The sequence below is a fragment of the Paramormyrops kingsleyae genome, chromosome 4 (genome assembly GCF_048594095.1).
Source record: "Paramormyrops kingsleyae isolate MSU_618 chromosome 4, PKINGS_0.4, whole genome shotgun sequence".
In the NCBI taxonomy this organism is placed as follows: domain Eukaryota; kingdom Metazoa; phylum Chordata; class Actinopteri; order Osteoglossiformes; family Mormyridae; genus Paramormyrops; species Paramormyrops kingsleyae.
The window spans coordinates 36,077,401-36,092,902 of NC_132800.1; the positions used below are offsets into that span (position 1 = coordinate 36,077,401).

At 43.6% G+C, this 15,502-nt stretch overlaps 2 protein-coding genes across 7 annotated transcripts in view; one reads left to right on the forward strand and one right to left on the reverse strand.

Moving 5' to 3' along the window:
* The window catches only part of pde1cb (phosphodiesterase 1C, calmodulin-dependent b), a 64,599-nt gene extending 54,245 nt beyond the window's left edge, over positions 1–10,354 (forward strand). For all 5 annotated transcript variants that reach the window (XM_023815773.2, XM_023815772.2, XM_023815774.2 and 2 more), the window contains 6 exons: positions 2,000–2,081; positions 2,218–2,338; positions 3,031–3,206; positions 4,426–4,659; positions 5,933–5,983; positions 6,228–10,354. In XM_023815773.2, coding sequence (XP_023671541.2) covers positions 2,000–2,081; positions 2,218–2,338; positions 3,031–3,206; positions 4,426–4,659; positions 5,933–5,983; positions 6,228–6,244 — 681 coding nt within the window. In that variant the 3' untranslated portion in view covers positions 6,245–10,354. The remainder of the gene's footprint in view (positions 1–1,999; positions 2,082–2,217; positions 2,339–3,030; positions 3,207–4,425; positions 4,660–5,932; positions 5,984–6,227) is intronic.
* A 5-nt stretch (positions 10,355–10,359) lies between these two features.
* Positions 10,360–13,847, reverse strand: ppp1r17 (protein phosphatase 1 regulatory subunit 17). 2 transcript variants are annotated; one of them, XM_023815715.2, is made up of 4 exons: positions 13,653–13,847; positions 12,309–12,465; positions 10,708–10,872; positions 10,360–10,553 (listed from the first exon to the last, which is right to left on the reverse strand). In XM_023815715.2, the coding sequence occupies exons 2-4, from the start codon at positions 12,379–12,381 to the stop codon at positions 10,492–10,494; spliced, it is 300 nt and encodes a 99-aa protein (XP_023671483.1). In that variant the 5' UTR covers positions 12,382–12,465; positions 13,653–13,847; the 3' UTR covers positions 10,360–10,491. The 2 variants fall into 2 exon arrangements, with proteins under 2 accessions (XP_023671483.1, XP_023671484.1); XM_023815716.2 differs by lacking the exon at positions 13,653–13,847 and adding an exon at positions 13,244–13,355.
* Positions 13,848–15,502: the final 1,655 nt, after the last annotated feature.

A 15,502-nucleotide genomic window follows, 5' to 3' on the forward strand; every position in this document is an offset into this window, starting at 1 on the left:
GTCCTGTGTCACCTGAAATTGAATTTTCTCGACTCTCGACTGACCTGGTGGATTTTTAATATGCCAACCATTCTGCCCTCTAAGCAGGAAATCCCCTCACATATCTAAATAATTGGCGATGCATTTCTTTCGACTGGGCACTGCTTTCTTCCTCTCTGATGTGAGGTGATTTTTTTTACTCATGGGAGTTTTACTTACACAAAAATGTAGGGCAGAAGGAACAATGATTGGTTCAGAGAGATAACCAATCAGATTGTAGTGGTTGCTGGTCCAGGTACAACTCCTATGGTGCAATTTTTTCAGCCTCCTTTATGCTGCCCGGCTGCCAAAACATGATCATTCATAAAACTGGTCCAAAGAGCCTTGCTGAGAATGCCAGCCAATGGCAGCTGAGAATGCCAGCCAATGGCAGCTGAGAATGCCAGCCAATGGCAGCTGTTGTGAGTGCTAGGCAGGGGGAAGATTCCAGAATAGCTCCCAGCATTCCATGCATGCGTGCCAACGTACCTGCTCACTTCATCTACAACCTTCATCCAAAATCACAAAAAAAAAAAAAAGTGTTTGTCTTGTAAAAGTAACTTGTCCCAAGGCTTAACATTTATTTGACAAGCCATCGATCAAATTAATAGAAAATGCCAAAACAACAAATGGCACTGGCCTACCTTTAATAATGATTATTTTATAGCATGGCTGTTTGCAGTGATGTAATCATCTTTGCAGGTGCATGGTCATTAAAGTGCAGCTGCGAAAAGCTCATTATCAAAAGAGCTCCCGGGACCTTCCTGAGATCATCGACACACAGAAATAAGAGCCACTTGACTTGAATCAGTCTTCTATTAGAATCAAACCATTGCGGTCGTCGGTGTGAGAGAAATCGACCAGAGTTGCATTCCGATGACCCGATACTCAAAAAAATGATGCCAGACATCACCTGGGGAATTAAACTGTCTTGCCAGCACTTAGACGTTTTGTGGACGGGCATGACGAAGGACAGACGAGCCACGTTGTGGCTCACAAAACGGGACTTTATTAAAACTCAAAAGGAACACAAGAAACAAACAGGTCACAAGGGGCCAAAAACTAAGCCAGGGAGCAACACGGGAACAACCATAGCAAACAGCAGCAAACACAGGACAACAACAACTACAAACACACACAATAACCAACTGAGGAACAAGGGCATGGGTGGCACTATTATACACAGATAACGAGGGTAAGATGAGGGACAGGTGTGGGCCAATCACAATCAAACACTACAAGACGATGGACATATTTACAAAGGACTCAAACACTAGGAAAGGGGTGAGCAGCGACACCTGCTGGCCTGATGCTAGCCTTGCTGCTATTAGTTTTGATTTAGTTTTGTACCAAACTGTGATGTTGCTATTAACTAAAGGCTTATTATTACAGTAGGTCTGCTTAGGGAGGATATGGTGAAACTCAAAACCCAGTACCAAAGGTTGTGTCCCCCTAACACCCCCTTGGCAAGGCATCTGAGATGGCAAAACGCTCATGGATGTGAGAATGGATTCAGTCGTAGGGGAACATAATGCTTCATTTACTCTCCATGTACATTCATGTCCCACTTCTGACACCAGTGTAGCTGATTCACTGAGGACAGCCTATGGTTAGCCTCAGACTCACCCAGTGTAGCTGATTGACTGGAATCCTTTCCGAGGCTGCTAGCATCTATACTGTATGCTGGGAAGTACAAAAACAGCACAGGATTCTTTTTCGGTAAAGGATCATATCTAGCACTTTCCATAAGAGTGCAGTTTGGGTAATTTAGCTAAGTAGTTAGGAGTGGATAGCACACTGACAGATTCAGGTTAGCGCTGGGTAACGCAGTACAACTAACTTTCAGCGGTGAAACGGATTACAGTAATGTCTTAAGTACGTTGGCTGCGATTCAAAGCAGCGACACGTAGCTTCTGGTTGCTCATTGGCTCAATGTACTCATCATCCATTACCTTGGTGACGCCAAGTTCTCTGTTGCCAGGGCGATAAGGAGGCGGAGCTTGGACTGCCCTTCTCCCCGCTGTGTGACCGCAAGTCCACCATGGTGGCCCAGTCCCAGATTGGTGAGAACCTTCCCTGGTCCATGCTAACAACTGAACGATAAATATTACAACGGATTCCACTACTGCTGTCGGGTTAGAGGACAGTAAGTACCATGTTCTTGTGTCGCCTCGGTGACCGCCCCCCTTCCCCCCTCAGGGTTCATCGACTTTATCGTGGTTCCCACGTTTACTGTGCTGACGGATATGGCAGAGAATATCGTCACGCCGCTCATCGACGAGGCCTCGCACTCGGGTCTGGCAGGATTCCGTCGCTCCAGGTTTGTCACGCCCTGTCAGCCCCCCCAGCGATTCTTCCCCGACCCCCTAACAGTTATGATTTGTGGGTACCTGCTTCGGCCCTCCGTCAGTCCTCTGAAAGTCAAAAAAACTTATTAGTAATTCCTGAAATTCTTCATTCCCATAGAATTTGTCGGTAAAGCTTGTCAGTACCTAAATCTGCATCTTCACCTCAGGCACACAAAGCTCCAGATGTTTTCCCCGCACATCAGTATGTCACATCCGTATCTTTGATAGCTTCTGCTTTCTCATCCCTGGTTGCCTACGGGCCGCCGGTACGTGTCTGTACACCTTTGTCTCATCCATCATGGCGCCCCCTGCCTGTGATCCCAACCACCACCTCTCTGGCGAGCTCCTGCGGCTTCCCTCATCTTAATCAAGCCCCCAACAGGTTCCCCCTGCCCCGTAAATCAGAGGCTGAACGTTGACATCTACAGGCTGGAAGTGGGGACCATGGGGGTCACTGCCATGCGCTGATGACAGGTCACTAAGCGGCAGTGACAGTTCTCAGCAGGGCCTCAGGGGGGCGATGCTGGTGGTTTTGCTCCACATCTGCTCCCATCGCATTATAGTGACGCAAACCCCATGACTCTGCATGGAAGCCTTGCAACAGGACCTCCTGCACACATCCCATGTTGCTTCATACCTGCCTCCTCCCCCCCCCCCCCCACAGTCTTAACAGCATCAACTCCGCTGACGTGAAGCGCTACACCGCAAAGACCACTGGTTCTGACGGGGGCACGTCCCTAAACTGTTCCCTGCTCAGCGTCGACCTCAAGATCTTCAAATCCCTGTGGAGCGTCGAGGTGGCCCAGAACCGGGAGAAGTGGCAGGCGCAGGCGGCCAAAGGTGCTCTGGGGCCGGGTCGTGCCATGGGGGATGAACAGCAGGGTGCAGAAAGCCCCCATAATGGTAGTTGCCAGTGCATTATGGGAAATTGAGTCCCACTGAGTAGTTTGAGTATGTGTAGAAAAGCACTCAGCTGAGAACACATATAAAGCATGCATGTGGCTGCATGTATCTGAGCGATCCACTTCCCTGCTATCGCCCCATAATCTAGCACAACATGGCGAGGTCAGGAATTCCCACTTTGAAAACCAGGCCTTTCAAAACAATTATAAACGTTTCTAAGCACTGCAGGGACTTGTGGGTAATGAAACCACAGAAATGTAGCTATTATGGACCACTGAGCCAACTGCTCCAGCACTTTAAGAAACACCCCTCCGCAGTCAGTACCTGGTATCTGCCATACTCAACAGCCACCACCTCCCCCCAGAAAATTACATGGTTCGACCATTTCATTTGCATAAAAACTCATTTCAGAGACCTGCAGAGGTCTATAGCTCTGATGCGACACATGTGTATAAAATACAATAATAACAGGCAGCGTTGCAGTTTCTGTTCTGCTGAGGGACACACAATCATCCTGCACATAATCCCAGACTTTTTTCAGCTGTGTGAAGTTGTTTTATGTCTCTCCAGAGAGCCCTATAAGAATCTAAAGTAGTATATATCTTATCTGTCGAAATATGGGGGGGGGGGGGGGGATCATAAAATCATCTTCTGGGGATTAGGTGATACACAGGCTGGAAATGAACAGCGATTCCCATAAAACTCCTTGACAAAGCTGTTTGCGTCTCATGTGGCTTTCCGGAAAATTCCATCTAATGGAGTAGCTGCAGACCCAGATGAGTAGCAGCCCAATTTCCAAAGAATTCTGGGAGACCGAGGTGTAATTCAACCTTCTGTTTACTTTCTTCCTATCAAAGATCCAAACAGCAAACACACATCCAAAGACCAAATCCTCCAAAGAGGCCAAAACCAAAAAAAAGAAAGAAAGAAAAACAACAAATCTACACACAACCCTGAAGCTTCTAACCCTCAGGCAGATAATCCCATGACCTGGAAAAATGGGCAGAATCGGGTGCAATTTAAGTAGGGAACCTAGCTAGTATAATTGTAGTCTTCTAATGAGGCAGTGAAAATCTGAAATTGCCTCCCAGCTCCCTCTGCTGGCCAGGACTGGAAATTATATTGAGTTCCCTGACGTGACTCAATATTCTGTTAGACCTGGAGGAGAAGGCCAAGCGTGAAGCAGAGGAGGAGGCCAGGTGTGGGGTTGAAGAGGAAGTCAGACATGAGACAGAGGAGGAATCCCAGGCAACCCAGCCGGGCCCTGTTGAGCAGCCTGGGCTGGTGGACCAGAAACTCCAGAACCGGGAGCTGAACCGACCACTGGACAGAACTGCCAAGAGCCACATGGACACCGACAACCCAGATCAGATGCAGCGGACAGAGAACGGTATGTTTATCAGATGGTGTGTAACCGTGACGGTTTGTTTAAGATAACAAGTGAAGCAGGGCTTCATCAAAAAAAAAGAAAAGAAAAAATGTAACATTCATGTCACAGAGCAAAATATCATTTTAGTTTCCATGTGAAACCAAAGAAGTGCCGTTGTTCCAAAAAAATTGTAAAAAGAACTTCCGTGAAGCAAAACATCTTTTGCATCACTAACACAGAGACTTCAATGTATTTGTCATACCTTCTATTCAGCGGTTGATTAGATATTTAAGGGATATTGCACATTTTGAAACCTAATCAGTGAAGCAGGCTTCACCTATTCTTTCCACTGGTGCGCGCTCATGCGTATTCTGCGCACAAAGATGATTGACACAAGTTTGACCATTCAAAACGTGAGTTCAGCCATCAAGCAAAATAAACTTGCTTGTTTTCCTTTATTTTTTGTAGGTTTATGGACAAGGAATTGGTATACTCTAAGTGAAAGAGGCAAGAGTTTGAAATAGTTTGATTGTAAATACTATATTTAAATAGGCCTACTTGTTTATTGTAGCCAATCCCATGTATGTATGGTTAATGTAAAAGAGAACGTGTATTTTTTTTCGTTTTGTTTTTTATTGTGCAAAAGGAAACACGTAAGTGCAGCAGTGAAATTAAGTTGTTTTTAGGACATGTGAGGATTAGCGTTTGCACCTGTCCATTTATATTACACGATTAAATAAAATGCTGTTTGATGTTTTGAACCAATATGGAGTGCGATTTTTCTCGTATTTTTGGACCACGCAATCAATCATTTCTCCTCGCACATTTCATCGTTGTGGATACAGGGAGGTAGGAGGTGGCCTACCTTATTTTATCAGATCGAAATTGGCAACGTTAGTGAGTCGTGCGTCTCCCAAACACAGCGGTTTGGGTTACACAACGGTTATACAGCTGAAGGCTCGGGATTCGGGCTACATGGAGAATGTTTAGTACAGTCTATGTATATGTGTTAGTAATGTGAACTTTATACTTGAGATTCCAAAGCTTAATGTAAAATTTTAAATTAAAGGAGATTAAGTTTGGCATTAGATTTTTTATTACGTTTGAGGCAATATCTGTGAAGCTTTGATTTGTAGGACATGGTTTCCCCCTAGTGACTGATTAATACCATAACAATAATCTTGCGACAAATTCGTTATCAGTGATTTTGAAAAGTTTGTATTCCTGTTTACCACAATCACACTACGTTCTATGTATTTCTGCACAAATAATTATTTATTCTCTCAAATTTTAGGAGAGATTCAAGAGAAACCCAACTCTTCCACTCCAGAGGACAGATCAAACGGTAATGATCAGCCTAATTTGCCGAACTGACTATACTGTCATAGGAATGTCTGGTTAGTTTTTAGCCTGGATAGTTTTGCTGATGATATTTAGTCTTGAAATTGTTTTGTGGCCCAGTGCTCTGTGCGTAACGTCGGTAGCACTGCCCCTTGGCAATAGACTATGGGAGCGTTGTATTGATGGGGGTCCTCACCCCAGTGGAGCGAGTCGGGACCCCACAGTGACCCTGGCATCTTTCCCCACAGATCCCGAGCCAGAGTGATAGGGGAACTGGGTCCCTTCCCCCAGCAGGACAGATCGCTCATCTCCAAAACCCCCAAGTACTTCTCCCTCCCCGTCGCTCCTGCCACTCGGTAACCGATGACTACAGGCATTTAGAAAAGCCGCCAGAATCGTCACGGCAACCCGCGAGATGGAGACAGTTAAGACACCAAGGTGTGGAGTCTCTGTAGGACTCAGCAATGCTGAGCGATCGATGGAAACAGACCCAGGCCCCCTGCTGTCATTATTATTATTATTTTTATTATTTCATTTGGTTGCTGTAACTTATCATTTCTGTTATCATTTATTGCAGATGAGTGACGTCTATCACCAGTAGTATTATGCTTTTTTGTAGTATAAAGTGAGTAAAATGCTGGCTTTTGTTTTAAGAACTGCAACATACCTGTTAAATAATGCCTTTTATATGTAACCCTAACCCCCCACCAAGGACGAGCATCAATACCGCTACAAGTTTTTTTTTTTTCATTTTTCAGATTGTGAATGGAGTGTTAACAACAGGCCATGAATTGCAATCTGTTCAGTAACAAACATCTAAAAAGTTCAAAGAAACCCATTATTTTAACAAGGAATACTTGTGATGTACAGTACAGCACTATAAAGAGTGACACATTTTAAAATATGAACACTTAATTTAAAAAGTACTTAAAGTGCATTTATTACAATGTACACACTATATTTTATAATTTGTGAATGCACATTTATTTTAAAAAACATTACATAGTATATTCTGAATAATAATGATAATAATAATAATAATAATAATAATAATAAATCCTAATTATAAAGTATGATAATGGATATTTCTCCTAATTCAGTATATTGTGTATATGTTGATGTGTACTGAAAACGATATTCGATATTTAAGTACTTTCAGGCATACAGTATATTTATGTGTGGTGTCTGTGTGCCAGGTCACGAGGGTGTATCACCCGAAAGCCCCCACTGCCCCCCTCCCCGTGGGCTGTTACACTCGGGTTTAGATGGATGCCTGTAACTATACCAGCGCATCGGCATAATTATTTTATTTCCTGCTTGGTCGTGACGTTCTAATTGTTACAGGACAAATCGTTTATTTAATTGGTTGTTGTGTGGTGCAGGACCGATAATTTATGATTTTCGTTAAAAAATGACATGAATACTGTGAGCCTGTTTGCGGTATCTGTGTTTGTTTGACGGGAAATTACAGCTGGTTTCCGCTTTTTGAATACCTGGATATATGTGTAGTTTTGTTCTGTATTTTTTTTTAAAAAAATACGCTGTTTTTAATGCAGCCAATGCAAGATCGTTGCTTTATTAGTTCGGAAGAATTATGCGATAATTTTATCATTTGAAAGTTTTCTTTTTCTTAAGGTCACATCAGGAGCTAACTAGAAAGTGAATTGTCAAATTTTGAAGCTGATCTTCAATTAGCCATAATTATTGATAAATTCTTAGCTAACCAGTCTGGTATCGAAGGCAGTGTTATGTTATGGCTTACCCTACGTAGCTTTTCGGGATTTCATCTTCAGCACTTGGTAAATAAATGCAGGTTCGTTCAATATTATTACTCTGCCTTATTCCTGCTCTCTTACAGTTTTCTGGTGCACTGTGACAGTTCTTCATCTGTCATTCTCAATAGGGCCTCATCCCCGGAAAGTACACGGCTTGGAGCGCCATCTGGTGGCCACGTGCGTTAATCACGTGCGTTTGTGTGCTTGTGCTGTGTGTGTCATAGCACTGGGACGGAGCGCACTTTCTACTGCTTTCAGTATTTCTGTTTTCCAGAGAAGCGCAATTTACGTCAGATAAACACTTGGGCATGCAGTGCATGACTCAGGCTTGTTTTTTTTTTTGTTTTGTTTTTTTTAAAAAAAAAAAACCTTTAAACCAATTTTGCTGCCCAAACCACAAGACACACCAAGTTGTCGATGTAGTTTCCTTCCTTCTTGCTCTCACCATCTGGAATTCACATGATCATCTGTTTTTTTTTTCTTTACCAGGCAAGTTTCTTATTAATTAGCTAAGATGTGATGCGTCTGTTTTTTCTCCACAGAGTACAGTAATTAAAAGCCTTGTAATTAATGATGGATGTTGCAGGTTCGGCATGTGTGTAACACCACCAGTCAAAAGTTTTTGCACACCACAGATTTTCACCACTTTTCCAGTTTTTTTCACAAGCGGCAATTTTTTTAATTCTTCATAAGCACTGGAAAGTTGAGTGAACAACTATAATTGAAAATGTAAGTCAAATAAAACAAGTTTCCTTTATAACACGGAAAGAGTATGTAACAGTGCATGTCTGACATCCTATTAACTGGTTGTGTGGTGATGGCTTAGTCAAATTATAGGCTGTCCTTTAACTTTAAACACACTAGTTTCCTCCCAAGAAACAGAGCAGTATTTAATGTCCCTTGTATAAAAAAATGCCTCGAATTTTCTCCGCTGTTATAACTGCTAGAGGAGGCTACTTTGATGAATCACAGATATGACAGTTTCTTGCTAATAAAGGTACTGAACTGGTGAACATACTGTACATTTATTTGTTAGCGAAGAATATTGGTTGTATTTTTAGTAAATGTTAAGTGAGTAAAATGTTAATGAGTTAATGTTAAGTGTGTGCAAAAGCTTTTGACTGGTACTGTAAGTCAGAGGTTCTGGTGCTGCGGCCCAGCTCTGTATTTCCAGATGTACGGATACACTGATCACCGCTTCGGGAGAGTGTACAACATTAACTCTTGGGGTACCACACAATCAGGATTTAGAAGGCACCTTTTTATGAAGTACATTATAAGATTCAAATTTTGATTTGATAACAGTAAGGGTGCCTTCAATCCAGTCACGGATATCTGGGTCAGAATTCTGCGTGAATATCTTTTTTTTTTTAATTGAGCACATTAGTCAGTTGTCTCCTTCCTTAAAAAAATGAAGCCTTAATTCTCAAACCCTCTAAAACTGACATTTCATACAATCCCTGGAAGACGGCTATCCTTACGTCAATGACACCGTCCAATGATATCACTGTGCGAAAACTGGGGTGGCCTTGCTCCGAAACGGAAGCCATGATTGTTCTCTCTACAGCAAGACTCTCTCTCTTGTAAACAGCATACAGTCCTAGATAAAAAATGTGTGTCTAAAAGTCTTATTGTGTAATTGAACAAATCCTGTCAAACTGTATTTTTCACTACTTATTTGTGGAGTGATGTCGATTTTGTTTTTAAGAGAAGAGCACACTTTCGTCGATATGCTACATTTTAAAAGTTTATGTTTGATTGGTTATGTCTTATTATTATTATTTAATTCTCATTCAGTTATTTATTCCCTGGTTAGTTTCACCAGTTACTGAGTGTCATTTTTCTATATATATTTATGTTTATAAATATTGGTATAGAAAAATAAGATTGTCTTGTACTTGCCAATAATTTACATGAAAATGTAAATTAACGTACCACGTAGTCAGGCTTTAGCTCTCCTACTAGTTGTTGACTAGTAAAGAAATGTCTTGTTTCAATGACTTAAACCAATCAAGAACTTAGCACCAAACCCATCAAGTATTTACCACTAAATAAGCAGTAGGTGGGTAGGTTGTATACTCACGTTCGCATGGCAATACCAACATTTTTTATTTCCCGAAATAATTATGCGGAACATTAACTTTTGTGGGATTTACCAAATATATAAACCAACAGTTTGAGCATATGGAGTTATTTTGCTATGCCAACTCATTCCTGATTTTACTTTCGTTTGTGTTTCTTTGCACATCCTTCGTAATGACTCATCCCCAAGCTCCTCCCCTTGATGTTCCTTCGTAATGACTCATCCCCAAGCTCCTCCCCTTGCAAACATTTGGAGCCGTTAGCGTAGTGTCCGTTTGTCCTGTTCGTCTGTCGGTCGGCTGACACACAGCGCTCTCCTCTCCCTGTTACGGTGATGTCATAGCATCGCTGTCAGTCTCCATCGGACGCTGCGAGATGATCGTGGACATTTACAAACCTCTATCTTGCCTGTCTTGTGTGTTCTCCTGTATAACGAAGGCTCTGTTGACCATGTGGTCCTATTTGCTACCATGCTAGTTTATTGCACATCTGCGACAATAAAACTGAATTTAAAGGGCTCAGATAAGGGATTTGTGTCTTTATTATAGAAAAAGCAAAGCATGAAAGGGGTTGAGTACTAACACACAAGCTCACGTGTTTCCTAAAAGAGAATTTGCAGACCACTAGGCCTTGGCTACCAAGAAAGCTAATTCTTTCAGTCTTTTTCCTCGTCCTCCATGTGAATCACACATCGTTTCTCTTTAATCAGCTTCACCCCTGGCAAAAGAAAAATGAAACACAGAAAACAGAATCATAGGCTTGTTAAATTCCACTGAGAAGAAATAGAGTCGCTGAGAAACGGAGAAGCACTGAAATGCAGCCGTGGGCGATTGGCGACTTGAAAGACGTCATCGGGAAGACCGGGGATTACCGGGGAGCAGCGGCGGGGCCTTCAGCACCGGCGTGTCTTTTCTCCGGGGCTTTTTCGATTCCTGCTCATGCCGTTCGTCCTGCCCTGGTGCCCCGAGTCCATGCGCGCCACCGGGCTCCAAGCCAAAGCCGGTCGTCAACTTCCCAGGAATGTTCGCAATCGGACCTGCGGGAAACGGGAGGCGTGAAGTGAGGATTTTTGGAAAGATTAAATTGTGAAAGATCTATGAAAAATGATTACAATTAATGTTATTTCAAGAATTTCCCCCAGGATCAATAATGTTTCTCTTATATTATTAATAGTATTAGTATAGTAGTGGTACTATTATTTTTTATTAAATATTACTGATATTTATTATTTTGAATATTCTGATGAAATTATTTAAATCAATAGGATCTAAAAAAGGCAAACTAATAACAAACTAATAATTTGTGTATTTTGTAATACTTTAATAATTTAATTTAATTATATGTTTGTCCTTGCAGTTACCCATCCATAACTGTATCGTCATACCCATCCTGGTTACCATGTCCTAAATGCGTAAATAAGCAATCTTGATAGAATCCAGCAGATTTCACCAGCAATCTGCTCCTACAGCAGCATCGATCCCTGATAACATGGTACGGAGAACATCTGCTAGTTTACAGAGCAGGTGCTTTGTCTCCCTCATTGGATATGATTAGGGAGAAGGAATTTCCATCTGAATCCTTGGTCCACAGATCATAGCTCTGCCCCCTCCAGGCTCTCTCTCTCACGCACACACACACACATACACACACAGACATACACACACCACACACACACACACCACACACAAACACGCACATGCAAATACACGCACAGACACACAAACACGCACACGCAAATACACGCACAGACACACACACACACACGCACACACACACTCGCGCGCACATGGTGGGGGCCTCAGCAGATGCCTTCTAGGGGTCGAACTCTAAGTGCTGAGTATTGTGATTGGTGGATGAATGACACCCAGTGTCCCTGTCTCAGCCTGGGGACCCCTGCCCCCCCCCATCTGTCACCATGAAGATATCTGAGCCCCTCCAGTGAGATCCTGCTTCTCTCCACTTATAATGTTTTTACTTTATTTCTCAAAAGCAGCCGAATGCAATAAGCTCAATAACCACCTTACTGTACTGTCACTATGGTGCCTTTTACTCACTGACACCCCCCCCCCCCCTACTTAACAGATTTTATTGGTACCAATCCCTCAGCAGTAGTAATACTTTTTGATCCCAAAGGAAATTCCAAATGAATTACAGCAGTGCACACAATACAATGCTAAATTTCAATGTGCAATGTGCAACATTTAAAAATACAGTTATAATCTTGGGGGCTGGAGACTGGGAGGGATGAGGGGCGGGGGGGGGGGGGGGGGTGTGGGGGGATGAGCAAATTTTATCATCTGGTTGGCAAACTTTATCATGTCCCCACAGGGACCCCTGCCTCTCTCAGCAAAGGTTACTGTATCGAAAGGGGTCTCCAATCAATAAGTTTGAGAACCTCAGTAAACGAGACACACCAAACGTGGACACGGTTTCCCGTATTCCGGACCGTATTCGATCATTCCCGACACTCACATGCGTAGTCCTGCGCTCCGCTGAGCACGCGGCCGCCCGTCTCCGGCGACGATCTCGCGCAGTCGGCTGACATGTCGGAACAGGCAGTTCTCGCGTGCGCCACGGGGCGAGCCCTCTCCCTCGCAGTCGGATCTCCCGGTATTCCGAGTTTTTGGAGCTGGAGCGGAATGGGAAGAGAAAGGTTATAAAAATAAAGACATGTTCTTGTTTCACTGGAAATAAAAAAACAAAAAAACAAAAGAAAAGGGGAGGAGCCTCGAATGGCGATGATGACCCAACGCAGGAAAGGGATGCTGGAGGTGAGCGATACCCAAAGATAACTAGACTGGCAACGGGACAGCACAGTGGCTCACTGGTTAGCACTGTATCTTCACACCTCTGGGACCAGGGTTTCAATCTCCACCATGACTCCATGTGTCATCGCGGGGATCCTTCTGAGTACTCTTGATTCCCCCCACAATCCAAAAGCAAGCAGAGATTGATTGGAGTTAACAAATCGCCCATAGGTGTGCGTGTGCGTGGGACTGGTGGGTGACTGTGCCCTGTGATGGGTTGGCACCCCATCCCTGCCTTTTGCCCGTTGCTTTAGACCTCTCCTGACCCTGAATGGGACAAGCGGTTTCAGAAAATAGATTCATGCATGAATGGATCGACATCTTAACCCCTCTAGTGAGCAAACAATTTGCAGACATAGAAAAAAACTGACAAAAGCTGAAACTTCAGTCTGACCAACTGTGAACTGGTGATAAGATACACCAGTAAGATTACCTGTCCTACTGTGAATCTAAGCACATTCCCTTTACAAATTAGAGGGCAATTTGATGTCCGTCAACAACCATAACCATAACCCTAACCCTAACCCCTCTAAGCCTGGAAGCTGATGGACATTTCAGACCCACAGAGCTGATCAGCTAGCTAAATACTAAGTCCTTCACCGTGGATGCCAGATGATCTCCTTCTTCTGCTGTTGAATACCACCCAAAGCCGACTTTCGAGAAAGACACCAAAGCCTCTGGAGAACTCACACAGCCTCAATACATGTAGCCTTGCTAGGCTCTGCGTTAACTTAAATCTGGATTTACTAATCCGGTTTGCTAGTAATTAATTCGATTACAAGAACGTTATTACCAAGCACCCCTGCACATAGGAACTGGCAACAAAGAGCTAAACACTAGCATCACACTGTTCAGTAACTGCATACTGTATTCTGCTGTAAATTTGATAAAAAATCAATAGAATAAAAAACCTCTGAATGAGATTCTAAAAGCATTTAATTACAACACTCTAAAACCTTAAGAAGTGTGTTTAGTTGCCTTACAGTATGTACACAGAGTCAGCCCTTACCTTGCAGCACCGCGTGGAGGAGCACAGGGTACAGAGCAACAAAAGAGATGGCTTTGTGCCCGAGGAGGAGCTGGAGCCGGAGGAGGAGGAGCATGAGGAAGAGGAGCTGCCCCGGTCACGACCGACCTTTCATCCGCCGGCCAGAAGCCGCTCGAGCAGCTGCATTTCAATGAAGAGGCTATTAGCTCGGTATGCAGAGTGTGTTTTAATCAAGGGCTAAGTGCATAGAGAGTCTATGTGCCTATGTGTCTCTGTGTTAGAGAGCATGTGTATGCATTACTGTGTGTGTGAATGTGTATGCATTACTGTGTGTGTGTGTGTGTGTGTGAATGTGTATACATTACTGTGTGTGTGTGTGTGTGAATGTGTATGCATTACTGTGTGTGTGTGTGAATGTGTATGCATTACTGTGTGTGTGTGTGTGTGTGAATGTGTATGCATTACTGTGTGTGTGTGTGTGTGTGTGTGAATGTGTATGCATTACTGTGTGTGTGTGTGTGAATGTGCATGCATTACTGTGTGTGTGTGAGTGTGTGTAAATGCATTACTGTGTGTGTGTGTAAATGCATTACTGTGTGTGTGTGTGAATGTGTATGCATTACTGTGTGTGTATGTGTGTGTGTGTATGCATTACTGTGTGTCTGTGTGTGTAAATGCATTACTGTGTGTCTGTGTGTGTAAATGCATTACTGTGTGTGTGTATGTGTGAATGTGTATGCATTACTGTGTGTGTGTGAGTGTGTGTGTATGCATTACTGTGTGTGCGTGCGTGTGTGTGTGTGTGTGTGAGAAAACACATATGATGGATATTGGAAATTTACCTACAAAACAAACACCTCATTGCGGTTTTGTCAGCTTAGACAACTAGCTAAGTAATCATTTCCATTGATTCTTGAGTTTTGTGACAACAAGGATAAGTATCGTTAACTTAATGTAAATGAGGCTCAGCGTTAAATCTCTGCGGGGACAGAAATGCAGATCCCTGCTTGTGTTCGCGTGACAGCACCTAAACCAAAACACTGCTTCTGTCCAGATCTGCTTCACTCTCTCTCTCCTGCACAGTTCAAAAACCAAACCCGAGAAAGACCATCCTCAGCCCTGCTGCCGAAACTCGGATCCTCTCATCCAGCTTTTTCCTCCCTCAACTTTGTGCTCGTACACCTTGGGGGGGGTGGCAGATGTTGTAATGAGGCACGCAGATGGTCAGATGAAAGAGGACACTGCTTAAAAAGGGGACCTTTATACTCTCCGCAACACATTCCCCTTTGATTAGCTCAGAGCTGCCATCACGGCACCGCGAGACAGAGACTCACTGTCAAAGGGCCTCGAACCCGAGTCCAACATATCAGGATATTTTTATGATATTTATATTGCTGTTGCTGCTTTACTTTGGAGTCAGCAGGAGCACACACACATGCAGCTCAGAGATTATTTCTTATAATGTCGCCCTTCAGGCTGATGCTTCATGGAGGCCTAGCGCCCCCTGGTGGTCAGACGCGGAAGTGGGGATTTGCTGGTGATGACTGTCAGCTGAAACGTCTCAGCCAGCACCCGGTCTGCAGTCACAACACGATGCTGTTTCTGCATTCAGAAACACAGGTCGCTTATCCAAAATGAAGGCCAGGCTCAAAACGTATTCCTCATGACCATCGTAGCATGAATAAAGCTGCTGCTGTTTGGTCATTGTGCCTGTCACCGTGCGAGGTGACTCACGGTGCCTGAACCGAGTTCATGTCACGGACGCAGAAGACACCAGGCAGAGCTGCTGTCTGGTCTGCAGGAGGCTGATGAGCAAGAACAGCACTGAAATGCATAATTATTAAAGCAAAAGTCACACACACACACACACA

What these genes read in the sequence shown, in the direction of transcription:
- ppp1r17 (XM_023815715.2), bottom strand. Translation starts at nt 12,381, where the DNA reads ATGTCAGCCGACTGCGCGAGATCGTCGCCGGAGACGGGCGGCCGCGTG. An exon ending in CGGAGCGCAGGACTACGCAT is followed by an intron (nt 10,873 to 12,308) that starts GTGAGTGTCGGG and finishes CGTTTCCCGCAG; the next exon opens with GTCCGATTGCGAACATTCCT. An exon ending in GGCCCCGCCGCTGCTCCCCG is followed by an intron (nt 10,554 to 10,707) that starts GTAATCCCCGGT and finishes TTCTTTTGCCAG; the next exon opens with GGGTGAAGCTGATTAAAGAG.